This window comes from Patagioenas fasciata, chromosome 1 (genome assembly GCF_037038585.1).
Source record: "Patagioenas fasciata isolate bPatFas1 chromosome 1, bPatFas1.hap1, whole genome shotgun sequence".
Classification (NCBI taxonomy): domain Eukaryota; kingdom Metazoa; phylum Chordata; class Aves; order Columbiformes; family Columbidae; genus Patagioenas; species Patagioenas fasciata.
In genome coordinates this window covers 173,902,829-173,929,444 of record NC_092520.1, presented here as the reverse complement: position 1 = coordinate 173,929,444, position 26,616 = coordinate 173,902,829, and the positions used below count along the sequence as shown (strand labels likewise).

The 26,616-nt window shown below is 41.0% G+C and overlaps 2 protein-coding genes across 2 annotated transcripts in view; both read left to right on the top strand.

Moving 5' to 3' along the window:
- Positions 1-5,978, top strand: part of GUCY2C (guanylate cyclase 2C) — a 47,768-nt gene extending 41,790 nt beyond the window's left edge. Inside the window, exons 22-27 of the mRNA XM_065853136.1 lie at positions 906-1,098; positions 1,419-1,593; positions 2,560-2,658; positions 3,426-3,520; positions 4,187-4,263; positions 5,804-5,978. Of these exons, the coding sequence (XP_065709208.1) occupies positions 906-1,098; positions 1,419-1,593; positions 2,560-2,658; positions 3,426-3,520; positions 4,187-4,263; positions 5,804-5,978 (814 nt within the window). The remainder of the gene's footprint in view (positions 1-905; positions 1,099-1,418; positions 1,594-2,559; positions 2,659-3,425; positions 3,521-4,186; positions 4,264-5,803) is intronic.
- A 3,737-nt stretch (positions 5,979-9,715) lies between these two features.
- Positions 9,716-26,616, top strand: part of PLBD1 (phospholipase B domain containing 1) — a 40,096-nt gene continuing 23,195 nt past the window's right edge. The window contains exons 1-3 of the mRNA XM_065847867.2: positions 9,716-9,878; positions 18,729-18,948; positions 25,725-25,808. Coding sequence (XP_065703939.1) covers positions 9,797-9,878; positions 18,729-18,948; positions 25,725-25,808 — 386 coding nt within the window. The 5' untranslated portion in view covers positions 9,716-9,796. The remainder of the gene's footprint in view (positions 9,879-18,728; positions 18,949-25,724; positions 25,809-26,616) is intronic.

Below are 26,616 nucleotides of genomic sequence, written 5' to 3'. Positions count from 1 at the left end.
GTGGGCTGGGCTAGACTGGGCTAGATGGATGCTTCAGAGCATGGTCTAGGACAAGTATTATTGATATTATAATGTGAGTAATACCAGTAATTTTGGTATTGCATATATGTGGAATAGTAAAACTATCCTGGTATGTTGTTACTAGTTTCAAGGGTATTTAAGTAGTTGGGGTATTGATTTTGTGACTCAAAATTAAAAAAAATAATATATTCAATCCAGTTTCAGGGAAAATTTGAAATGACCTGGCTATGTATACCGTGTGATAAAGAATCCATGTGTCCTTCCATTCTTTGTTGTTCCTACCCCTCTATTATTGTCTTATTGTAGATGGAACATAGCATTTTGCAACACCTATAATTTTTTGGGTCTCTTTCGGTTATTCTGTTCTAATATCACCACTAGGAACAGACATTTTCCTGGATTTAGAAATGCATGAAAATGAAGTCCATCTGAATAGATATTGACAGTCATGGTATTGAATTTTTGTTCCATAAAATTATCAGACTATAACATCTCATCTGAATCAGGATGAGGTAATGTAATTATCAGTAGAATGTAGTCTACATATTAGAAGTTTCAGAATTTCGGTTTTAAATTTGACTCAATATCCCTATTTCTGACCTTAGCCAAGAAGCTCAGTTTCCTGTGCCTCATTTTCCTCATGGCTATTAACACACTTGGATTTTGTAAGGCTGTAGTGCATTAATTAACATTAGTAAGTGCTTTGAGGTCCCTGGCTGAAAGGCATTATGGGCATCCAAAATGTGATTGCAGTGGCAGTTTTCTGCACGCTATTTGACATTTCCTACACAGAAAGCAATTATGTGATTGAGTTGCATGAGAAAATACCTTTAATATTAAACACAGATGACTTATCTGTCTTCCTGCCTTTTCTGTTTCCACAGGCCAGTAGTAAAGTCTTTGAAGGAGACTGGCCTGGTAGAGCCAGAGCTATTTGAAGAAGTCACTATCTACTTCAGTGACATTGTTGGCTTCACCACACTCTGCAAATACAGCACCCCTATGGAGGTGGTAGATATGCTGAATGATATCTACAAGAACTTTGACCACATTCTTGACCATCATGATGTTTACAAGGTGATTAGCTCCACACTTTTGCACAGTTAACAACCAGGGGACACACAGATCAAATTGGATGATGTGGTAGATTTGGGAATCTGCCTTCTAAGCAAAGAGAGAAAAACAGGTCAAGATGGCCTCATTTCAATATGCTGGAATGCTGGGTACAGTTATAAACACTCATATACCAAAAAGGTGTCAGCTACCTTAAACTAAACTTGCTGTCTAGGGAAGAAATGTTTAACTATGAACCAGAGGATCTGATAAACTTTATGCTTTTAACTAAATATGGATTTTGCTGTGTCTGCAGGTAATGACTTCTAATTTTGTTTCCACAGGTGGAGACCATTGGTGATGCTTACATGGTGGTGAGTGGTTTACCAAAGAGGAATGGCAACCGGCATGCAGTGGACATCTCCATGATGGCTCTGGACATCCTCAGCTTCATGGGATCTTTTGAACTGAGGCATCTGCCGGGTCTGCCTGTTTGGATTCGCATTGGAATCCACTCTGGTACACAGTAGTGCTAGATAAACAATGACAATGTTGTTGCCTTGTTTTTGAACAGAACAGACATTCATAGAAGGTCTGGTTGTACATCCTACATGACTGCTCTCCTCATGAAGAATCAGGTTGAAAACAATGTACCTGGAGGAAGAGCAACAGAAGTAAATAAGCCACTGGTTTGCTTCCCTGTAGTGAAATAACCTATACCAATTAATGCATAGTTTAAGTCAGTAGCTAGGAAAAGCAACTGCCATTGTTCCTGCCATGATTAAGCCTGTTTTATCAAACAAGCCTTTGCAGATCGCTTCTCCCTGACCAAACTGGCAATCGGACATGGCCAGATATGTTTGTCTGGCCACAAAATGCAGGCCTGTGTTTTATGATTTTGGAAGAAAAAGTTTTGACAAGTCTATGTGGGAATTAATGTTTTAATTAATCCATAAAAATAATCATTCTCAAAGGGTAACTGCAGATAAATCAAGCAGATAGCTCCCAAGTATTTGGGAAATTTTATCTTTTCATTTTTGTTTGTTTCAACAACCACCTGAACAGCAGCTGCCAGGGGAGGAAGGTATCACTGAAAGTGACTGAGGCACTGGAAAACCCTTTGAGGCACCACTATGTACCCCTCCATAATGAAACTTATTTTCTTTTCCTCTTCCTTCCAAAACTGACAGTTACTAACTGTATTTTTCTCTGCACAAAAAAAAAAAGTGTTTAAATACAACTAGTACTGTGCAGCCATGTCATTTTTATGGTCTTAGTGGATTATGCAAGGCTAACAGAGCAACGCTTGCTTTGGAGTGGTAGGGGAGACCACCAGATACCTGGTGAAGTGAGGTACAGAGTGTTGTCATCAATGAGGAACGTGGAGCTCCACCAGGTACTGCACTGCTCTGCAACAGTGAGACACCTTCCAAACAAATAGTGTCTTGATTCACCTTTTTTTTTTTCTCTGCATTCCATTTCTAGGTCCATGTGCGGCTGGTGTGGTTGGAATAAAAATGCCTCGTTACTGTTTGTTTGGAGATACAGTGAACACAGCTTCACGGATGGAATCCACGGGCTTGCGTAAGGATTTAATTTCAGCTGTCAAGTGTAACAGAACCAAAGGGTTTTGGTCAGTTTGTGACTGGAGTATCTGTTTTCAGCTGAGAATAACTTATTATCAGCTCGCAGAAGTTTTAACGATTAAGAAGCCCCATTTATTTTGGTTACCGATTGTTCCACTGTCCTGCTGGGCAATGAAGAATTGTTCCTTGTTCATGCTTCAGTGCTGGTAACTGGGAGGACGGAGGCTTGTTCGCTGGCTGAGTTCCTCTGGAAGATATGATACTTATGTGTCTGAGGTTTAATTTTACTCTATGAATGGCAGATTTGAGTTTGACATAGAATTGTATTACAGCTCTGTTGTGTAAATATGCTGACTGTCTCTTTTAAGTTGAAACAATGATGTCTTCAAGTTCAGCATTAGGGAACTGTGCCAAGAGGCAGTTTGTGTTCCTTCTGCCCATATTCTCCACATGACTATTCTCTGTGTAGGACACCACACCCCCAATTAGTCTTTTTCCTTTTGGCGTCTAAATACTACAGATACCATGGTCACATGTATTTCAGATCAGTGGCTGTACTAGCTATTCCTCCCTAGATACAATGCTATATAGTGGGGTCAGGTTTTCTGTACAGCAGTGTAATTGATTCTCATTTAATTTGACTCTCAGAATTTATGTTGATAACAATTGGATAAGCTTTTGCTATAGCACCAGTTTTCACATACACTTAATACAATGATGTGGTACATTTCCAGATTGAGCTTTCATTGTGTCTTTATTTTTTAGCTTTAAGAATTCATGTCAGTGGTTCCACTATTAACATCCTGAAAAGAACAGACTGCCAATTCCAGTATGAAGTGAGAGGAGAAACATACTTGAAGGTAACCTTTCCTATGTACATGCATGAACACAGAGAAGAGGAGATAGTATAAAAGTATTATACAGCTAAAAGTACCCCACAACTTAATTAACAGCTGGGGAACAAGGGTTACAGATCAATTGGTATCACAGTCTCTAGTGGTTGAAAACACTTCTATAAAGACAGTGCAGACAGAGCCCCCTACCTAAGTCATAAATTAAAGCAATATAAAGATGTGGAGATTAAATGAAACTTACCATTTGTAACAGAAAATTGTGGAGTAAATTAGTCAGATGGAAGGGAAGCTGAATCTATTGTTAATTTGTTCATGCTCAGATATCTGACTATCTACCAATCCATTTATTTCAGTCATTTTATTTCAGCCCATTTATTTCATTGCACTTGGCAGATGTCTGTATTTGGGAGCTGATGCAGGCAGCACAGCTCACCTCTCCCATGGTGTGTGTTTCTGGTCATGGACCAAGGGAGTGGGTGTGGAGCTGCATCTCCCCCATTATTCTGCTTCTCACATTTGACTTTTAATCCTTCACTGTGAGTATCAGTTACTGAAAACAAGAAAAGGCAAGCATGACAATGTGCATTACAGTATTATTTAAATAAATTAACGACAGGGAATTGCATTCCAATCCCTAAATTGTGATTTATCTTCTTTGTCATAATTATTTAGGGCAGAGGAACAGAGATTACCTACTGGCTGACGGGTACTGAGGACAAGAAATACAATCTCCCAACACCTCCTTCTGTGTAAGATGGTCTTTATATGTGAAAATGGAAGAGAATTTCCCAGTCTTTGTGCTTTAGTCTTCACTGTTACTCCCTGGCACTTCTTGTGGTTTTTTTATACCACTCAACTTGCCTTCAGCACTTAGAGGCTTAACAGTGTATTTGCATATAAACATGTGTAAATATCCAGGACATGGGACTATGCATGTGCTGAAGGTTATTTGGATATGTAAGTGCTTAACAGGCTCATTTCCTTGGAAGTGAAATAAGACAGGACAAGTTGCTGATGTGGCAAGTGCAAGAGATGGACAGAAAAACAAACAAAAATTCCCAACTTTAGTCCTAATGGCACCTGTGTGTGACAGTAGAGTGAGTGGATAGCAGCAGCTGAAGGTGCAGCTCTCTGTAATACTGTGTTACACCTGTGAGCTCTGTAGAGGAACTTGTAGGAGGAATGAAACCTGAGAGTATTTCGAGCAGTATTCTACGAGAAGGGGTGGACAATGTTACTGCAGTATTGCACAGGCATAAAAATATTTAAAAATTGAACAAAAGCTTGCTTTCTAATACATGTGGGATAAATTATCAAGAAAAAAATATGAGGTTGATGTCCTGGAACTGAGCTATAATTTTGCACTAGTATTGGATAAAATACAGTAACAGCAGAAGTGTTGTTTTTGAGAAACTATGCAAAATTGAAGTCGGGGTAAGTGGCTGTATTTATTTCATGTGTATTTTCCATATGGGCACTGCATTATTTCCTGCAGACTCACTAAATGTGGAATTTCCTCCCTTTCTGCTCTAAACTCCTGTGTATGGTTACTTTTACTAAGCGGGAATTTGCTGCCATCTGCATTGAAATGACAGAATTCCAGTATGACATGAAGTAATTATATAAAGTACAAATGTTTGTCTGTGGACTGAGCAAGAAATTACTCTTTTGTAAACCCAGAACGATCAGTTGAGACTATCAGAATTATCAAATTGGCGATTCTTCTGGAAGTTGACTACTTGAAGTATCTCTTGAGATGGATTACTGTAGTCAGTGATGTTTTTGTTTTCACTTGCTCATATAAGTTGTGACTAATAAAATTGCCCCTTAAAATTGTTGTATGTGGTGAACTCCAGCAAAAAACAGACACACTGCAGAAATTTATGAAAAGATGGCAACTCTTACTGAAGGCCACCTAAAGTTGAATAGTGAAGTGGGGGTCCCAGAAATGGTGTTAAGAGCTAGAATCTGGTTTTATTTGGAGCTAATCTAAGTCACGCCTTCCTTTCCATGCAAATGATGCTGAAATATTTTTAAGGGCAATAATGACACATCTACAGACCTATGCAGAAATAGTGAGCTGTACTATCTGGAAAAAATCACATGTAAATCCTGAATTCTGTTCCCAAATCCAGAACCTGAATTTGGCTCTGCCCACACTTCCTATCAGTAGTGTGTGAATGTCATGAAGAGAAACATAGGATAGAAACATTTAAAAATCACTGGGGATCTGGGGATCACTAACAAAATGTGAATCACTAAAATTTTTTCCCATCCTGTCACTTACAGGGAGAATCAGCAGCGGTTACAAGATCATTTAGCGGAGATGATAACAAATATTCTTCAGAAAAGGGAAAAGGAAGGATCCAAGACACGGGAGGTTTCACGTGTACCCAGCTACCGATCGGGTACTCTGGAATACCTGCAACTGGCCAGCACAGAGAAGTCAGCCACGTATCTTTAAAACTAGATGTCTAATATGCCTCAAAAAGCCACGGCAACTCATGTTGGAGTATTTCATATGAAGAGTGGAGGCTTATACTGTCAGCTAGAAGAGAGAGAAAGAAAATATCTTTTTAAGCATCCTTTCTACCATCCGACCTGTTATCAGTAAATCAAACATCTCTTCACTGTAACGTTGAAATTGTCGGATGACTTCAGTAGGATACATGCAGCCTGATTTGAGGTAAATGAAAATATCTGCACTTGAGTCTGGAAAATAGGTGGGGGTTTTTTGTTTGTTTTGGTTAGTTGTTTGTTTTTTTTTTTTTTTTTTATGTGATAGCCTGTTCAATAGTCCGTTTCCGAAAATATTCACAGCAAAGCCTTAATTTGTCATGATTTTTAAATGTTGTATTTAAATTGTAATTTTTATTTGAAGAAAGATTTGCTGTAATATATTTTAAAATAACATTAAACACATCATATGTAAATCCTGGATATGTTGCCATTTTGCTTCTTCTTTTGTTTTTCCCTGTGTCTCACATGTTTTGTTTAATCAAGCTGACTTTGTTCAAGAGACAACATTTCTGTTATTTACCTCGGCAGATTACTCCAGAAGTTGTATGGTTTCTAAAGCTTATCTGAATCTCTCAGCCCTGCAAAATGCAACTGGAAATCTTGCAAAACCAGGGACTTTCATATCTTTTCTCAACTTCCGCTTCTGTCCCCAAACCAGAAGTGCAACAGAAATGAAGGAAACAAACTCATTTGAATTTCTTAAACCTCAGAAACTTTCAATTCAACTTTTGGATGAAGTTTCACAATCAGGCAGAACTCAGGTTTTACTGAAATGACTCACTCATTAACTGACACCATGACATTTATAAACAGCTTTAAGGAGCAACCAAAGCACAGGTGATGCATATAAAAGAAAATTATCTTTCATATGAAGAAATAAGAACTAGAGAGCGAAATTTTTGAAAAGGCCTCTTGTGCATTGGTGGCTTTCAATGTAGAGCTACTTCTTTCACCATTGTAAAATATCAGTCAGTATTCAAACCAAAAAACTTGGTGCAAAATCACTCTTTTATGGTTTTGAACTGCATTTTTGTCCAAGTAAACAACCTAAAAATGTTAAAAAAGAGCAAGCAAGCCAGTTGCCTGTGTTTTTTCTTCATCAACCTAATCTGGCTTTGTGAGAACACACAGACACAAAAAGAACCTAGGTGTAAACAGACAGATCTGAAGTGCAAGAATTCCTGGAAAAATTAAATCAGGAGGTGATGTAGGGCTTATAGCCTTGCCTAAAAAAATGTAAATTCCTACACCTAGGAACATCATACAGACAGAAATAGCAGATAAGATGCAACCAACAGCCACAGCTCTCAGATTGGTTACATGTAATTTGGTACAGATAATGTTTAACTTAGACTGACACTAATACCATAACATTACTTCTTTGGTCTGTGCCCTAATGGAAGTGTTCACTGGGCTAAGGATAGAATAAAATGTCTGGTATTCTAAAACTGGAATGTATTAAAAAGATTACCAGTACAGTAAAAAAAAAGTATAAAGTCTGCTATTTCCTGCCCTGTGGTGTCAATCAACAATTTTTGCCTCTGTGTCTGCATACTTGGGTGCAATTGCTGCACTTCTTGGCACCACTGCACTATTCTGACTGCTGCAGCTGTAATGCAGGGACAAGCGCTGGACTCCTTGAGTCTATTTTCAAAGTGGAGTTTTCTGGGTTCCCCCCTTGTCACCTCTGAGATACAAATTATTTTAGAGCCTGCTGACACTGATGGAGGCAATTAATTTGAACAGTGTTTAGTGTTCAGTAGCCCTTCTCTTTCCTGCATTCTTCAGATCATACATTTCATATAATTATTTGAAGATAAACAGTTACCTTAGCAACAAGTTGATGGTCCCATCTTCTGGTAGGTTTGTTTTCTCTGTGGTTCTGTTCCTGCACATATATCTGTCACCTGTGCATCACAATACATTCAATTTTGACTACCCTTTTTAAAAATTTGCTCCTGGTTTTTGGTTTGAATCTGTCTTACCTTTGCATCTTGTTATCAAATGTTAAATCAAAGAGCCCTTTACCATCAGAAATCTGTTACTGAAGGTCCAGCCATTCACCTATCCTGTTTTTTTAGAGCAGTGAAACATTACCTTAAAAACCTGGTGTTAGATATAGTTTTGTTCTGCAACTGGGAAGGATTTTGGCTGCACCATCACCATTCATTTGAACTCAACTCCAATAAAAAAAATTCTGTGAATCCCTGGGAGGGGTACATGTGGAATACACATCAAGAGCTTTGTAGCTTTGGTCAAATTCAGACTCCCCCCTTGCCCCCATCTCATTTTTGTCGTGTATCCATACTCCACTCCTGTTTCGGCATTGTATGTTCGTACTCTCTATCCTGGGTCTCATGTGTCTCCAATTCCTGTCTGTGCTTATCACTTGTGCCCAAAGAATCTTGTTTTAAATATTTTTTTTCCTGTGACAATCCTATACAGGGAATTCTATGGAAAATATAATTTGGGATTTTACTTCACCAACACAGTGAAACTGAGAGCAGCATGTGACAGAGATGAATTTCTCATTTGGTAAAACATTCCTCCAAAGCAAACACCGCATCTGTTTATGATTAGACATTTATTTTTCACTGGGATGATTAAAAAAAAATAGTAATGGCACAGCGCACAGTGCTTTATCCTTATCTCTTAGTGAAAAGTAGCCCAGAAAAACACCCAGACATTGACAGTACGGAAGGATCTGCACAGTCAGCAGTAGTTATAGTGCTTTTACCCTGGGCTTGAGGCCAAGTCTCGTTATTTGGCCTGAACTGATTGGCATGTGACCTTGCTATATGAGGCTATTACAGGCACCAGTATCAAATTCAAACTATCTTAAACAATTACCAAAGCACCAAGTCCTAATAATGGCTCTTTCATGACAGCGGTAGAATATCCAACACTGGGGGAGAAGAACAAGCAGCATCTGAAAATGATATGAATCATAGGGCAGGAGCAGACCCCACGGGAAGTCGTCGCAGTCTGTAAAACCTGACGAAAGGGCCATCCCTCAGCTTTTCTGCTGCGACACCCGCAGCAGTTGTTCTCAGCACAGCCAAGAGCTGTTCTTCCTCAGAAGTGAAACACAGAGTTTATTGAGGTACCACCGAACTCCTGTTGCTTTGCAGGGATCTCCGATCAACCTTCGCCCCTTTTCGGTTCATCACCCTTGGCAAGCGTGGTGGCCCAGCAGGCGCCAGCCTGAAGCTCCCTCCTCACCGCCATGTCACCGCCATGTCACGGTCATTGGAGGCTGCCTAGCGTGGTGGCCAGGCCCGGCCTCAGCCTGCAGTGAACCTCAAATATCGGCCTGTCTTGGGGGGCTCCAAACAAGAGCCGGGGTCAAAAACATGCCGAGGCCCCGGGCTTGCCACCCAGCCTGACTGAATGCCTCCCCCAGTGCCTTCTGCCACGCCGGGCTGGGTGGGCTGGGCTGGCGGGGCAGCCGGTGCCCCGCGCCCAACAGCCGTCTCGGGGATCTCTGCCGCGGCACCTCAGGCGGGAACCGCGGTGTGGAAACCGTCGCCGCTGCCGGCCTCCCCCGGGGGACATGCTGGACCCGGAGAACAACGGGCGGCTGCACCGACGGACGGCCACGGCGCGGTGCAGCCCTGGCCCCGACAGGGCCACCCCCAGCGCTGGGCGCTGGGGCGGGCGCCGGAGGAGGCGGGGGCAGCGGCGAGACCTGCCCTGAGCGAGGGAACTTCTTAAAGTCCCGCCGCCTGCCGCTCCCCACAGGAGGCGTGGGGGAGCAGCAGGATGGCCCGGCTTGGCGGCGGCGGCGTCTGCTGCTGCTGTTGGGGGCTCGTCCTCCTGTGGGCGGCGGCGGGGGGTCGAGCAGGTGAGGCGAGGAGGGGCCGGCCCTGAGGGAGCGGCGGGGGCGCCTCGTCCCGGAGCTGTCTCACCGGGGCGGGCGGGGAGACAGCGGGGCTGCCTCCAGCCACGGGCGAGCCAGGCCGTCCCACCGGTGGGGAACCCGGTCCGCGGCTCAGCCGCTGCTCCCGAGGAGGAGGAGGTAGAGCGGCTCGCCCGGGCCGGCCCCGGGGAACCCGCTGGACTCCGCGCTTCGCCCCGAGCAGAGTCGCTGCACCTCCTCCCCGGCAAGCTTCGGGGGGAAAAGCCCCCATGCCGCCTTGGAAGGGGGTGCGATGCGGCAGGGGCCTCGTCCCGCGGCAGCACTGGGGTGGTGGCAGCGGTTGAGCCCCTCCGGCCCCCGGGGGTGCCCGGCTGCCTCATGCTCCTGTCCCGAGAGCAGCTCATGGTTCGGCGGCTGGGGGCTCGGCCCTGGTGCCTTCTGGGTGTTAAGTGCTGGCACTGGATTCCTGCCTCCTTCCAAAACATCGTTACCGGAACAGGCTAGGAGAACCAAACTAAGAATTTAACAGATGGGAAGCTGCCTTGAGCGCCCAATGGCGCTGGGTTCTAATATAATATATGTGTGCTGCAATCATGTGGGATGGACACTTGGTTTTGGTGCTGTGGCCTGTGTACAGCATGTCATGATTGTATCTTCAACAGTTTTAGTGCTGGCTTGTGGGTGCTGGTCATCACCTGTGTTTCAGAGTTTGTACGTATGCCTGATGTTTTCTGAGTAGATAAACTTGTGTTGCCGTTAGGGTGCGTATCTGATTAACTTCAATTTTTAAGTTGTTTTCTGTGGTACAAACACCATTTCATGCTGATTTTGTGTTCACAGTGGTTTTTTCATCATATATTTGCATAATATACTTTTTCAGTCAAAGTTGTAGGTCTCCAATTAGGATAATTCCATAACTGAAACATTTGTGACACTTTTAATCTTCCTCTGTTGACTTTTCTAGAATCATAGAATGGTTTGGGTTGGAAGTGACCTTCAAAGGTCATCTAGTCCAACCCTCTTTCTGTATCTTGATTTTAGAGCTTTGTTTTTTGTTGCAACTTCAGAGTCAGATCTTGATGCGAGCAGAATTTGGTAAATGCCATAATGGCACGTTTTGGTGAGCTTCACAGTTTTCTGTAGAATCTCAGCTGCCTGCTTAAAAATTTAGTTCTTCCTTGGTATGTTTGAGAAACATTGCACCTGTAGACACACTCTGGTAGCTAAGTATGTGCTAGGAAAGACATACCAGTCAGGCATGAAGGTAAGTGTGTTGGTTTGTTGTGTGTTTTGGTTTTGTGGGGTTTTTTTTGTTTGTTTGTGGGTTTGTTTATTTATTTATTTATTTTATTTCAAAATATGAAATGATTTTACCAGCAACTGGAAGGACAGGGAAAGGAATCACTAAAGGGAGGAATTTAACAGTTGCTGATCAAGTGTGGAGTATGTGAAAGTGAAGCTGCCTCTGGAGGATCACTAAAAATTAGTAGCAGACAGTAGCCATTTAGAGCAGAATACCCATTAGAGAATTCTGGATACCATTTGGTATCTGGTGGTAATAGTAGAGTTGTTGAGAGAGAGATGCTCCTGCTGAGATTTGCTCCCCTTCTGCTGATTTCAGTGAATTCTGAAGATCTTAGGGGCTGGATTCAGTGCCTCTACGAAATTCCTATTTAATTTAATAATTGCTACAAAACAAGCAGAAATTAAGGTAAAAGTTTTTTTTTTTTTTAATATCCAGAATGTTACAAACATAATTTTGCAGATGGTCCCACCTCATTTTGGAGACCTACTTTTCAAACCTTACCCAAGTACTAAATTAGACTGAAGGATGGGCAACCGTGAGTCAAGCAGAGAGGGAATGAAAGGAAGCCTAGGGTACAAAGTAGTTTCAGCTGATACCTGACTGATTCCTCACATCATAATTGAACTAGTGGTAGGAAACTACTAAGTAAGAAATAGAAATGCCTTTAGGCTATTTAATGGAGTAAACTTGGCCTTCAGCACTGTCAGTTGTCTAGTTGTTTTTTTTTTTTTTAACTGTTTCATTATTCTTTAGCATTTTGAACACCTGGAAGATTCATCATCATACTTTTTGGAAACTGTTTCTAGAGAATGTTCTTGTGGTAAAAGTGACTTAAATTTAGGGACTGTGAGATTAGTGAAACTAATTAGGAAATAATTATTTTTGTTTCCTGTGTGGATGACCTGTGCTGCAGACCTGTAACTGTTTTGGCAAGCTTTCTGCATCAGCTAAACTTCACTAGTAAGTATCCTTGCAAATGTGAAAACCATACAAGACTCAAACTCTTAATTTATAGTGCACATTTGACTCAAACTCTTAATTTATAGTGCACATTTGAATATTGCTTTTCTCTCATGTAAGTACAAATCGGGGGATTAGGCTTCAAATAATGACAGGCCTGTTAGAGGCAAATGGAAAGATTACTTAAACCTGCAATGTATGAGGAAATGGGATGAATTAAGGCCAGTGGAATAGTAAATGTGAAAGAAAGCATTTACTCCTTTAATTGAAAATTACGGGGTTCTGTGTTAAGTTCTTGTGTGGTTTAAGCTAATCTCTAAAGAAGTCCTGAGGTACTTAGCATTCATTTTGGAATGGATTCCAGCCATAACTGTAGTTTGAAATCTCAGTTGTACTTTAGAGGTATATGACCTTTTTTAAACAGTTAAAAGCATGGTTCTACGATTTTTGATGGGAAAATAGGACAAGTTCTATCCAGTTACAAAATTGAACAGAAACATCAGATGCTTCTTATTATGTCTGACCTGGAATATTTAAATTCTATACTATGCTAATACAATCTTTACTGCTGAACATCAGCTGTAGGAGAGGGTGTAAGGAAAACAGGAGATGTGCAACTTTGTGCTAGGTTTTTTGTGTTTCTAAGTTGTGCAAAACTAGTTTCCAGTGAAACAGTAGAGTGATAGCTTCCTTATTTAGTGGAAAGTGTACAGGTGGCATCTATGAAGTACATATGAACACCACTACAAAAGAAGGCTTCACCTTTGGAAAACCAGAGACATGTAAAATATAGATAAAAATTAGTAGTCAAGGAAGCCAGTGGGTTTCCTATTATTAGGAAATGCTCACAGTTGTTAACTTAATTTGGCTTGTTACATGCAACGTTGCTTGTGAGTTAGTTTGTTTCTCAGGTTAAGGAAAAAATATGAATATTAATTCTCACCCTCAAACCTTGTAGCTTGTTCATCTGCAAGGAAAAGGGAGTTCTGTTGATATCTCTAATTAGAAAGTCCAAGAGCCTATCTAGATATGTGTATGTTTTAGAAACAACTTACTGCTGGGAAAGCATAAGGAAAAGCAGCTGTTGCATATTGCCAAACACATTTTACTGACCTTCTTAAGGCATGTCAGGTATTATTTTTGTGGGTGTAATTTATGTAATAAATACTAGTAACACTATCAAATAGTGCATTTGTTAGATGGTCTTTGGCCATCTCACTGTACTGCTCTTCCTTTTTCTTCCTCATCTTTTCTCTCTCCAGTCCTTTCATTACAAGTTGTTGCTACTCTTTCGTGTCCTCAGCATCTAATTTCTTTTTTTTTTTTTCAGTCTTGCCTCAGTCCTCTCACTTAGTATTTCCTTTTAATTGCTTTCTTTATATTCTCAAGAACGTGCACGTTTTTCCACTCTCCCGCTGCCACCAAATAGAAGACAAGCTCTGCTTTTAACATAACATTGGCAATACCTCTATTGAGCCAAAAAGAGAACAGATCTGCCATTTAAGCCTGAAAAACAAGGGGACTAGCACCACCTCCTAGTCATGGCTGAAATATCTTCATTTTTCCATTGTTTAGGGTGTAATCTTGGCAGAAAGCAGGTACTTCTCACTTGCTGAAGAAATTCCAGCACTTTTCCAATTCTGTTCCCTATTTCTGGGTCTTTATTTGGCAGAAGGGTTGATGTATCTTTTGAAACAGGCAGTTTGAGGAAGTGTTCCTTCCAGTCCCTACTGACTGCAGAAAGGAGAAGGAACACTTGCTTATTTCCAGGCTTGTTTTGTCATTGCACTTCTCCGTTTCTGTCTCCCACCACACAGCTCGTTGGTGGTTGTGGTGGATCTGCACATTGCTGACGCTGGTTGCCTGGAGGGGAACGGTGACTCTGCTGACTCTCCCTGTCCCCAGGGATTTTCAGTCATTCATCACAGTAAAGAGCATGTGCTTTGGTTTGTTACTGAAATTATTCTAAGCCACAGATTATCACAGTCTTTTCTGTTCTTCAGAGTCTTGAGAGCAGGTGATAGGCTGAAATACTTGTCAGCATTCTCAGCTACACCCTGGGAAGTCTAATTTTGGTGATAAAAGGATGAGTTGTAGATAAATGGAGATGTCATATGGAATCATAGAATCATTTTGGTTGGAAAAGACCCTCCAGATGATGAAGTCCAACTGTTAACCCAACCCTGCTACTAACCCATGTCCCTAGGAACCTCATCTGTTCAACCCCTCCAGGGATGGTGACCACCACTGCCCTGGGCAGCCTGTTCCAATGCCTGACATCCCTTTCCAGGAAGAAATTGTTCCCAAGATCCTAAACTTCCCCTGGCACAACTTGAAGCCATTTCCTCTTGTCCTGTTGCTTGTTCCCTGATTTGTATGTAAGAAGTTACCAAAACAGCTGCTGGGATAAGAGGTGCTTAGGGCCTCTGCTTCACCCTCCAAAAATAAGTGCAAAAATGGCTGTGTTATTCAAAGGGAAGGTTCCTGTTGTTTCAGGACACAAATGGGTTTGTTTGGAAATGAGCAGTTTCTTCTTGTATATCTATATTCCATGGTATACTTCAGTTCTGGCAAAGGTAGTGCTGCTAGTTTAGATCAAGGCAAATTAAAGTTGTAACAGACTGGGTTATAGCACATGCTTTGATTACACTGTAGTTTAAGTGTGCACAGATTTATAAGCTTGTAGTTTTTTAACTCCATCTGTAGCAAGATGCAGATTTCTAAATTATAACAATTACTGTATGATTATATGTATGTTCCTTGGAATAAATGTGACAATTTAATATGTAGGTATTTTGACACTTTAGACTAGGGCAATTTGATCTGCAGAAACTGACTTAAAAATTATTGAGGTGAAATGGGATGATGAGTGATTGAGGTTGGGGTGGGGAAATAAATCAGTAATGGGAAATGTGTTTTTCCAGCATCACTCTTAAGCCACATCTATGACAGCTACCTTGATGCTCTTCCTCTAAAGGCCTCTCCAGGTTTATTGCAAATTATCCTGTAATTTAATGTTTCTCCTTTTCTCCCATCCTCTTCTAGTCCTGGTTTTCTTCAGTTTAAGTTGGTCATACAGTGAAGTTGGGGCAGGGCAAACTCCAACGGTAATTTTGAAGTTTGTTCTGTCTTTTGAAAATAGCTCTGCATGTTCATGCTCTGACAGAGCATAAAACAAAGAAATGCAGCCTGCTGTGTTAGAGTACCTGTGTCAGATCAGTTTGTCTGGCACCTGCATCAGCCTTGTTTTAAAAAACAAAGCAATGGCTATTTTGCTTTAGGCAGAAGAAAGTTTCTTTGAGGTACCTATTTACTCTATGGGCATTAATTCTCAGCTGCCCTGGTTCCTCTTGACTACTCGCCACCTCTCCACAGCCTGCTGAAGAGATGGAAGATCATAATGTTTTTCCCTACTTTGTTCTTGCTCTTTTTACTCATTCCTCAGCTGTCTTTGTGTACCAGGCACGTGGCACATCTCTCCTCTCTCCTGCAGTGGGCTTCGTAGTTGGAATCAGCCTTCCCCTCTACTGTTGGACAGGTTAGTTGTGTTCTGTGCTGACCTCTTGCACCACTTCTTCACAGGACCTCCCTTGCCCTGACCTCTTTGCTTATGGGAGCTTTAGATCTGTAGGATGGCCTGTGGCTCTCTTCAGTGATGACCCTCATCAGCCTGCTTTTCTTTTTATAGATTTTCCATCTGAGTGATTCCTGTGTTTACCCTTAAGCTAAAGTAGCAATTACCCCATGTATTACTAGAAGATAGTCAAGGGGACAACAAAAAAGTAAGATTATAGCTGCTTGAAAAGTTATCCAAACTCTGTCATGTCCCAGTCCTTTAAATAGCCTCAGTACCTGGCAGAGATGAAAAACATGTTTTTAAATGCTGTGTTCCAAGTCCCTAAAATGACTTCATCTCTAAATAGAGATTCATGTAAAATCTTCTATTCATAGGATGGGAGGAAATAACCTCTGTTCCTTCTCTATTAGAATTCTGGTCTTGCTAACAGTTTTCCTGTTCTCATGAGAAGTGTCTCTAGTAAGTACAGCATGAAGACTGACATAGTGCTTAGTGGTACAAAGTCTAGCTGGAGACTGGTATCTAGGGGTGTATGCCAGCACTCAATACTGTTCAGCATCTTCCTTAATGATCTGGGTGATGGGGCAGAGTGTACCCTCCACAGGTTCTCTGAGAAAACAAAACTGGGAGGAGTAGTTCATACATCAGAGGGTTGTGCTGCCATACAGAGAGACCTCAAAAGGCTGGAGAAATGGGCTGACAGGAACCTCGTGCAGTTCAACAATGGGAAGTGCCAAGTCCTGCACCCAGAGAGGAATAACCCCATGTAACAATATATGCTGGGGGGTGACCATTTCAAAAGCAGCTTTGCAGAAAAGGACATGGGGTTCCTGGTGGACACCAAGCTGAATGTGAGCCACTGATGTTCCCTTGTGGCAAAAAAAAGGATTAACTGTTTGCTGAGCTGCATCAGGACAAGTGTTGCCAGTTGGTTAAGGGAGGTGATTGTTCCACTCTGCTCAGAATTGGTAGAGACATGGCTGGAGTTCTGCGTCCAGTTCTGTGCACCCCAGTACAAGAGAAATCTGGAGCTACTGGAGAGTGTGGCAAAGGACTACAAAGGCCATTGAGGGACTGGAGCATCTCTGACTTGAGGAATGGCTGAAAGAGCTGGGACTGTTCTACCTGGAGAAGGTGCAAGGGGGATCTTATAAATGTCTTAAAAAAGCTGAAGGGAGGATGTAAAGATGATGAAGCCAGGTTCTTCTCAGTGGTGTCCAGTGACAGGACCGGGGCAATGGGCGCAAACTGAAACGCAGGAGGTTCTCTTTGAACATCAGTACATACTTTTTTACTATGAGGGTAAGCAACCACTGGTACAGGTTGCCCAGAGAGGTTGTGAAAGTCTCCATCCTTGAAGATACTTAAAAGCTGTCTGCACATGATCCTGGGAACTTGATCTAGGTGACCTTGCTTGAGCAGATAGCTGGACGAGATGACCTCCAGAGGTACCTTCCAACCTCAGCCCTTCTGTGATTCTCAGTAAGAAACAGTTTTAGCTATTTTGCTTGAACACTGGGAGACAACAGCTTTCTGGCTGTTGAATGACACAGATTATTCAACAGTCTGGTAAAATGGATGAAAACTGACTTAAAGCGACTGAGTAACTGCTATGTCAAAAAGTGATTAGTTGGAAAATGAGTTCTGTTCTTGGAAAATATTTTTGCTTTTTTATTCTAATATGTCCTGGCTCTTCATAAAAATAGCTTATGTTATGTCTTGGAGTACTGAATAAAATGGGTGCACTTAATTTGAAATCAAAGTTGCCGCTTAATCACAAACATTTTACTTACAGCTTTTTGAAGAGCATTAGGTGTTGTGCTGGCATTATATTGGCTTTTTTATGGTTCCATTATCATTGCAAGCACACTAAGTATTTTGTGTGAGATTATCCAGAGTTAGATCTATGTCTCTATTTTGCAACTGTGATGGGCATGATGTACAAAACAAGTTGTTGTGAGGAGTAACCAAATTGTAATTTCTGGCTATAAATTGGCAAGACTTTTTGCCACACACTGGAGGAGGGTCAGGAGAATAAAAACATTGCTGATTTCTCAGTAGTTCTAAGTGTTTATGAGCTCATTCGTTAATATTTTTCCAATAATTCTGGGAATTCTGACTCATGATTTTTAAACTCTTTTCACTTGCAGTACCATAGTAGTAATTTGATCACTCATGAGCAGAGATGTGATGTAATAATGTCCTCTCTTAGGGAGGGTTGAATTAGAGTTGTGGGGTTTTTTTGGAAGGCAGTTTACATTACTCTTTGTTCTTCAGCTCAGCAGGATTAAAACTCAACTAATGAAGGATGTTTTTTAAGCAGCAGTCCAAGCAGAACTCTGAGCAGCCCAGTGCCATTCCTTCCCATTTATTTTGCACTTGGGATCCATTCTATTCCAGCTGGGTGATAGGGATTGTATGTTTTATAAAGGATTGCATACCTGTGGTGCTTTTGTCTTTAAGCCTGTGATCCACTGAGTTCTAGTGCTCCTGTTGGGTAACGCCACTTCCAGGATTAGTTGCCCAGAAAGACAGTTTGGAAAACTCTTGTAGCCTTTTGAGTCTTTAGGTGGAAACTTATAATCCTTTGCAGTTGCTAAGGCGTGCTGTCTTCTAAAATTACTTTCAGTAAGTTTTGGATAGCTTTTCTTCTGGGCCAGATAAGGAAATACTTTTCTGAATTTCATGTCAAGACTCTGCCGTGTTGGAGCTGTGGACTGAAAGAGCTGTAGGTGATTTTCAGAAGAGTAACATGAGAATATTTAGCTGTAAGCTTTTGTCTTGGTAAAACTCCAGTTCAGTTAGTTCTCATGCCACTTCTCAGTATGTTAAGCAATAGTGTTTCTATCCATAGCAGAACTAAACCTGATGGAAAGCTGTCAAATTAAGTTTCTTAATTTGCTAAAATATTGTCTTGACATTTCAGTATTAGATAGGAAATACCTACTCACATTTGTTTGTTCTTCCTTGCTCCCTTTCTTCTCCACCATAGAAATCCGCTATGCAACTGTGTACTGGAGTAAAGCTGAAAAAACACTTCAGGTCAGAAATATACTGGACAGGAGTGGAGATGCCTATGGTTTCTACAACAATACTATACAGACAACAGGTTGGGGAGTTTTGGAGATCAGAGCAGGCTATGGCCGTCAGACCTTAAGCAATGAAGATATCATGTATGCAGCTGGCTTCTTGGAAGGCTATCTCACAGCTCCGTAAGTACCTCAGGAAGCAACTCAACTTATGACACTTCCAGTGAATTTCTGTATACTTGTGAGTTGTTTGTTGTGGTTTTTTTTTTCCCTTTCTCTTAATTCCCATCCATTTAAACTAACTATACATTTTGTAGTTGTGCGCTGTTCTTTTAATTAGTAGCAGGTATGAAGTGTAGCACCTTCATTAGGGGATCAAGATGTTCCCTCTCCTCATCCCACAGCCTTTGTGCACACCTTGGTGAGATAGATGACTACTATATCTATAGTACTGATTAAGTAATGTAATCACAGAATAGTGTATACACAAGGAAGTGCATAACCCTATGTTGTAAATAATTACAAAAGGGGTAGCAGAAAGAATAGCTGTCTTTCCAGCCTATAGTTAGGTGACTGACTGACAACAGATGAGACAATTGACAGCAGATCAGGTGGGGAGAGATGTTGCTAGCAAGGGCTGCAGGTCTTCTTTAAGGACCTTTTTATCTGAGCACTGTCAAGAAACTGCTGTGGAGCAGGTACTGCAACTTCACAGCATGGGGAGTTTAATCTCTCTTGGACAAATTTAAAAAAATACTGATAGGCCTGAAGGCAGACTGGTGTGTGTGTCTAGGGAAGTCATTGTGTTCCTGAAGGCTCTTTGAAGGGAAGATGAGGGACTGAACCTCTCCTACAATGCACATCTGTGAAAACTGACAGAGTTTTGTACTTGTTATGAATCCAGAGCAGTTTTTTTCTGAAACAAAAAAACAAACAAAAAAAAACCCCAAACAAACAAAAAAAACCCACCCACAACCAAAAAAATCAACCACCCCAAACCAAACCCTGTGCTTTCATTGACTAAGCTGGAAGACAGAATGGCACTGCAACCTACTAACTGATAGGCTATAGGTAGTGATATAGAACATGACATACAAGTGCCATCTTTATCAACTTAGTCACAGGAAAAGAAAAATTCCCAAATTCTGATGCATGGCTGGAGAATACTTGGGAGGTGCTTGTGATGGATACGGTGACGTGAATTTGATTTCACCAGCTTTCCTTCCGGAATGCTAAAATAAATACCCATAGGCTGCCTTGAGCAGGTCAGCAAGGGAAGGTTGTCTGCTGAACAATTGTCAGGTGTGGCTGCTGGATGAGATGATATTAATTTAATTAGTAAGACATTTTAAGATCAGTTAAAATTTATGGATAGTCCTCTGATCATATGATAATGTGACTCTCTACTAGACTTTGCTGGAGAGGCAGCTAGATCTCTGGAGAGGATAAAGGAAATTAAAAATAATATTTGCCAATATTTTGTCAATAACAAAACACTTAGGAGGGAAAGAGCAAAGGAATAATAGAGTTCTGAGTGTACTACCTGTACTTCAGGCAGCAAAGGAAATAAAGGGCATGAGAGATCTGGACATCTATTGTTGGATTATTTGGCAGGAGAGGTTACTGTAATGCGCTATTCAGTCAGTTTATGTAAACTACATATGGATCTGGGGGATCCTAGCATTACATTTAGAGTATTGTTAAAATTGGGTATTGCTCAACAGATTTTTCTCATTAAGGCTTTACCTAGGTGTACTCATCTCTAAGTGATTAAGCTTAAGCTTTGTTGTACTACACAGAGAGCGCAATCCATACTAAGTCCAATTAGATGACAAGTAATGTTCTGTTAGCAACATCTTACACCCTGTTCCTCTTCTGCCTCCACAGTAGATTTATAAGTCTTCCTGGCTGTCTTTTAAGCAGACTTAAGTTTATGCTCATTCCTATAAACAGCATTTGAATGTTAAACAGTGTCTGTAGGGACTTTATCTGATGTCTCACTGAATGTTTAGATTTAGAGGAGGGAGTTTTTCCCCTTTTGTTTTTTCTATGGGTGTTAAGTGAAGATTCACAGAAGCGAAGATACCAGTTATTCTGCTCAAGGCCTTTGCCTTCTCTAGGTCAGGTGCTTACTGAGGCTGGTTCTTAGCCCCAGCTGTTGTTACTGTAGGGCTTCCAGCTTCAGCACTGAGTGGCCCTTTGTAGGGAAGTGGATATAGCAGAAATAGTGATGAACGGAGATCTTAAAATCTGCAGGAGTGAAGCTGAGGGTTTGTATTGATGTGGAAAAACGGAGTTTGAGACTTTGGCTTTTAAGCGAAGTGAGAAACTCGCCTGTTTTAAAGGAGCTTAAACGTGAGAGTGGGTTAAGCTGCAAAAATGGAAGAAACCAAAGTCTTTCTTTTCTGAGGAAACTTTTGGAGGAAGTCCCATGAGAAATTCTCACAGTGCAAAACCTGAAGATGCTTACCATCATATTAAAATGTCTATCAAATACTATGCTTACTGTCTGAATTTTGGTATGTCTTTGCCCCATTGTACATCTGTACCAGCAGTAGAAACATGTTTCTCACTGGGAGTTATGAATATAAGTTTTTTTTTTTTCTGTCAGGTCTCCAAAAACTAATTCCAGATAAAGAGGGTTTCTCTTTGAAGCTAAGAATACCTATTGAAAATGCTCCAGCTGAGGAGCAGAGATGAATTAGTGATGTACTCCCCTGACCGTTCAGGTTTTAGCTTTATGGCCTTGGTGTTTTTTTTTTATTCAGCAAACTGCAACTAATGAATCCTCTTTACAGTGTGTTTGCAGTTTACAGAACCACAGGAGTAGTGAGAATTCGCTAAGTTTGCAGATGTTAAGATTGCTCTCAGAGCTCCATTTCTCTTTCTTTATCTTGCCTAGATATTCACAGAATCCTAATTAACATGCAGGCAGATGTTATTTCTTTGGGACAGTTACACAAGTCTTCTGAAGTAAAACCAGGAAACAGTCTTTCCCAATCTGTGACTCTGTTCCCATCAGGCTGCCTGGCCCATTCAGCCTGTCTGCAGGGAAGCTCTCCAGCACCAGTGTGACTTCTTTCATGAGAAGGTGTCACCAACACTCTCATTCTGCTTTGGCAAACATCAGTGCCCACAGCAGCTGCACACAGCTTAACCTTCCTTTCTAAAAAATTGGTAACAAGAAGGAGTAGTCTAACAAGGTGTTTGGCTGTGGTGAAGGCTTTATTTGCATCAACAGCCACTTAGCTACTGGAGCGAAGATGCTTGAGTGGCTTGGCTGTCCAAGCACCACCTGGGGTGGCTCAGGCACAGCCCCCAGCATGAATACACTGGGTGTGCCTGGTAATTGAAGGGCCCTCTAGCACATTGCTACCTGTAGCCTGGACATTTCCAAGGTCTACAGCTGTCTTGCATCTGTTTGTGGCAATGATTTCATGAAGTAGATATGACACAAGGTGGCCCTTTGCAGAAACCCTGAAGTCCTACCAGGAAGAGCTCTGATGTGATTCACTCTTGGGAAGATATGTTGCAAGCCTGATCCCAAGCTGAAGTACAGGTTCCTGCAGAAGCTGTCTGGTGAGCAGACCTCCAGCTTCACAGTGCTTGCAGTTTGGAGATGTCCAGGAATTCTCAGCTAGCTCAGTTCTTATATTACACTTAGGTCATGAAGGAGGGTTTCTAGGCACAGTTAGATGTCATAATGAAAGCAAAAGGGTGACAAAATACTCTCCTAAAAGTGTATGCTTTGTCCTTAGTAGGAACCTAAGCAGAGTGTAAGATAACCAGATTAAAAAAAGAAAAAGAAACATGCTGGGACTGTCTTGTTTCAGATTACTGAGGAAGAATTAATCTCAGCTCCAGCTATATAGGTCTGTGGCAGGAAAAAGAAAAAACTAAGTTAGCCAGACCCATTTACCAGTAAGGGTAGAAACACAGGCCTTTGCTAGAGCATGATTCATCTTTCTAGTGTCGTCACCTGATTTAGATAGTAGCTGTTTATTTTGAAAACATGTAGTTAGGGGTGGAATAAATCTGATTTGAGTCTGTAGTGTCTGGAGGTCAGACATTTGTTTTTATCACCAGTCTCTGGCCTCTCTGTAAGGTCCAGTCCTATCATCCAGCCGAACATGTTCGCTGCGGTTTTCTTGCATATGAATTATTTTGCCCCATTACAAACACAAGTGCTAATGAGGCCTTGCTTTACTTGGGGAATGGCAGAGCTCATCCAAATCCATGGCGTTAAGCACCAATTGGGGCATGCCAGGTGCCTAAGAGCAGTATTTAAATTTGATGCAATGTTAATTGTACTTTTTTTTTTTTCCTGATACAACCTCAGCTGACCTGAGTCCTGTCATCTTCCTCTCTAATTTGAAGCAGGAGGGCTTTACTTTGCTGTTTTTAGACTTCGAATTCTTGTCCCAGCTTTGTAATTGCCTTGGTTTTGGCCTTAGATACAGTTGCAAAGCCTTACCTTACTATAATGATCCAATTTACTTCAGAGGATAATACCCTTACAAAAACATGCAAGCCACACACATAGGAGCTTTGTTAAAGCAAAAAGAAAAACCAACCAAACAAAACCCAATCAAAACTCCAACAAAAACAAAAAGCCCCAAGAACAAAACAACAACAAAGCAAAAAAAACAAAACAAAAACACCCAACAGGGCTACTAGGGGAAAAATTCTCAACCTTGGGCATTTGAAAAAGAAAAATCAATTCCAGGAATTGTGTGTCCTCTGTTAGCATACACAAGAAGGAAGGCCATTAAAGAGGCTGTTTTCAGTCCACTGATTCTGAACTAACCCAGTGTCTATATCAGGCATCACAGCTTAAAGATACTACCAGTGTAAAATCTGCCTTGTGTTGCATAACTTTGGAGTGCAAAACGAAGAGAGTAGAACTGATGATTGGACGTGGAAGCCTGGCCATGTGTCCTGGCCTAGGCAGTGATTAGAGTAGTATCCTGGCTGCTTTTATCCTCCTTATCTGGTTCTCGAAAGACCATCTGCCAGATGGATGAGACGGTCTTGTGCCCGTTGCTCCTCTTCTCCAGTGCTGTGACATCTCTGAGTTGCAGTATGGAGTGTGTTACCCTATGATTTCCTTCCTAAAATTACTTCAGATTTTTATTTGCCAAATTCTCTGTGACTGCAGGGGTGGAGAATATTGATCTGTCTCTTCAACTTTCTTGTCCTCTTCAGAGTAGGTTATGATTATAGCATGTAGACTTGTTCAACAGGAGAAGGGAACTCTAGAGCTAAAAGTGATACTATGGCTGCAGTTTTGTGAAAGGTGTAATGGTGTGAAGCTGCTGAATGTTCCCCTTGTGCCTCAGCACCTCCCTCCACAGATCAAACCCCCAACTTGTCTGCCCTTTCATGCATCAGTCCATTTAGTAATACAGTAGAGAGCTGCCTTCATGCACTACCTCTGTTGCTTGTCTGTCTACCTAACAACCTGATTCAAACTACAAACTGCCAGAAAAATATATTCCCTTTTTTTGCTGGGTTAGTGTTTTGCCTCAATGTGTGCTGACAATTAGATTTGGTAGTCAGAATGGTACCAGAGCTAAGGCAGCAGGGTCAGGCAATCAAGTACCTAAACAGATGGGAATGGGGCAGGGGACAGAAAGAGAGGAGAGAAGGGTGGTGGATGATTCTCTAATTATCAGCAAACCATTCAGTCATCTCGGGCTGTGTTCTCAAATTATGCTGTGAGGGAAATGGGGAGGAGCTCCTGTCTGCATCCTTCTCAGAGGAAATTGCCCTCATGACTTTTTAATGCAGGGAAATCTGTCCTGCTGGCATGTACTTTCCTTGAGGCTGGTATCTGTTTCTTAGTTTGTTTTCTTTATCTCAGCACTTGGTAGGAGCAAATTTTACTAATGACTGATGTAGTTCTACCAACTCTGGACCTCGCTGAAATATTTTTCTGCTGATTTCCACCCAGAACTAAATATTCATCCCTGACCACCCTCCACCCCCCTTTTTTTTAACTGTCTAAAAAAACAAAACAAAACAACAAAAAAAACCAAACAAACAAACAAAAAAAACAAAAACCAAAAGTGCTTAAGTTTGATCTAAATTATGAAGAATGAGAAAATCCAAAGGTTTGGTTCTGGCTTGGATCAGACAGTTAAATTTTTGACCTAAAACAGAAGGGTGATTTTTAACATTTGGGCTCCTGAGCAATTTCTGGCAGTTGATTTCATCTTGAAATGTAAAGTCTTTCACTTCAACAAAATAACCAAAAAGCAGCCAATCAACCAACCAAAAAAAACCCTAACAACTTTTGTTTCTGTTAATTCAGTTACCTGCTTCATCCCCATTAACTAAAAAAAAAAAAAATCACAATAATTTTGGTCTTGATGAAGCTGAATCTGTTTATGGCTGACAAGAGTAGGAGTTGCTGTGGGAACATGTAGGATCAATGCATACGAGCTTTAAAATAGAGAGATTTAGCTCAATCAGTAGGGTTAATAGTAAGTAAAACCTGCTAGATTACAGGCTGAAATTCTGTCTCACAACTGAATCAGCAAATTATATTCTCCTCACCTCTCTTTTCTTGGTTGCAAATAGAACAGCTCTCCAGTAAATTATTTTTGTTGTGATTTAAATTAATGTTACTAAGATTTCCAAGATGCTTCTGGCCTACAAATATTCTCTGAATGTAAAGTTTTGCCATGGAGTAGTTCAATTTCATTCTTGCTTCTTTTTCCGTTGTACAGCAGTTTGAGCAGGTGTTAGCAGCGTCATTTATGTTAAATTTCAACAATCCATTTCTGTTACCTTTGCTGCTTGTCATGCAATAAAGATATGAAGTAATTTCTGTGATTTGGAAAAGCTTACTTTGTGGAGTGTAGTGCTTGTCTATCGGTGCTTGTTGACCAGTGATTTGGTAAGCAAAAGGAATAGAAGATGCAAACAAATAACTTCTTCTACTCTTGTTCTTTCAGGCATATGTATGACCATGCTGCAAATATGTATCCACAGTTAATTAAGAATCCTGCAGTTCGAAGTGGAGTTCAGAATTTTATGGCGTATGTATTTAGTTACAAGAAAAGAAATTACTCAAGACTTGGGGTTGGAGTGTGACAGAATTTTCAAGAGTTTTTTGTTCTCTTCCTTATGGACTAAAGAAAATATATGCTTCCTTTCATCTGAATGCGATTAGCATAAAAAACATTCTAAATATACATGGAGAAGGGCATATGCCTTTCCTTAATTCTGATTCTTTCCAAGAAATGTTAAAAACCATGGCTCCAAAGGGGTGTGGATAATGCTAATGAATTCTGAATGTCATTCTAGTCAAAATCCTATTCTAAAAAGCTGGTATTTTGAATGTTACACTGAACAGTGTGGTCTCTTGGTACCTTAATCTTTTAGCCCTGTGTATCCTTTCCTTCCGCTGTTAGGTTAGCATATCATTTATTCTACCACTGACATAAATTCTGTTCTAATCACGAAAGTCCTGATCCCTTTTGTCTTCAGCTGTATAAATAAAAAGTAAATCTGCTCAAATAATGCAGCTACACTGGTAGGAAGCTACAAGTGGGAGGAGAACCAGGCCAGATACTGGGAAACTCAGCTGTGATTACCACTTATTTAAATCTGCTTAGACTTATGTTTTCTTCCATTACAAATACTGATGTGAAACTTTAGTCATTTCTGGAGACTATTTTTTCAATCTTTCCCTTGTCTTGTGCTTTCCACAAGGGGTTATGTGTCTGACTAGTTCTGGTTTTGGTATGCATATACAAAGTTGATTTGGTTTAGCTTATCCAAAAAGAAGATAAAAAAAAAAAAAATCTTAGTGTTCCCTTACTATCATTCTTCTGCGTTGTTGTC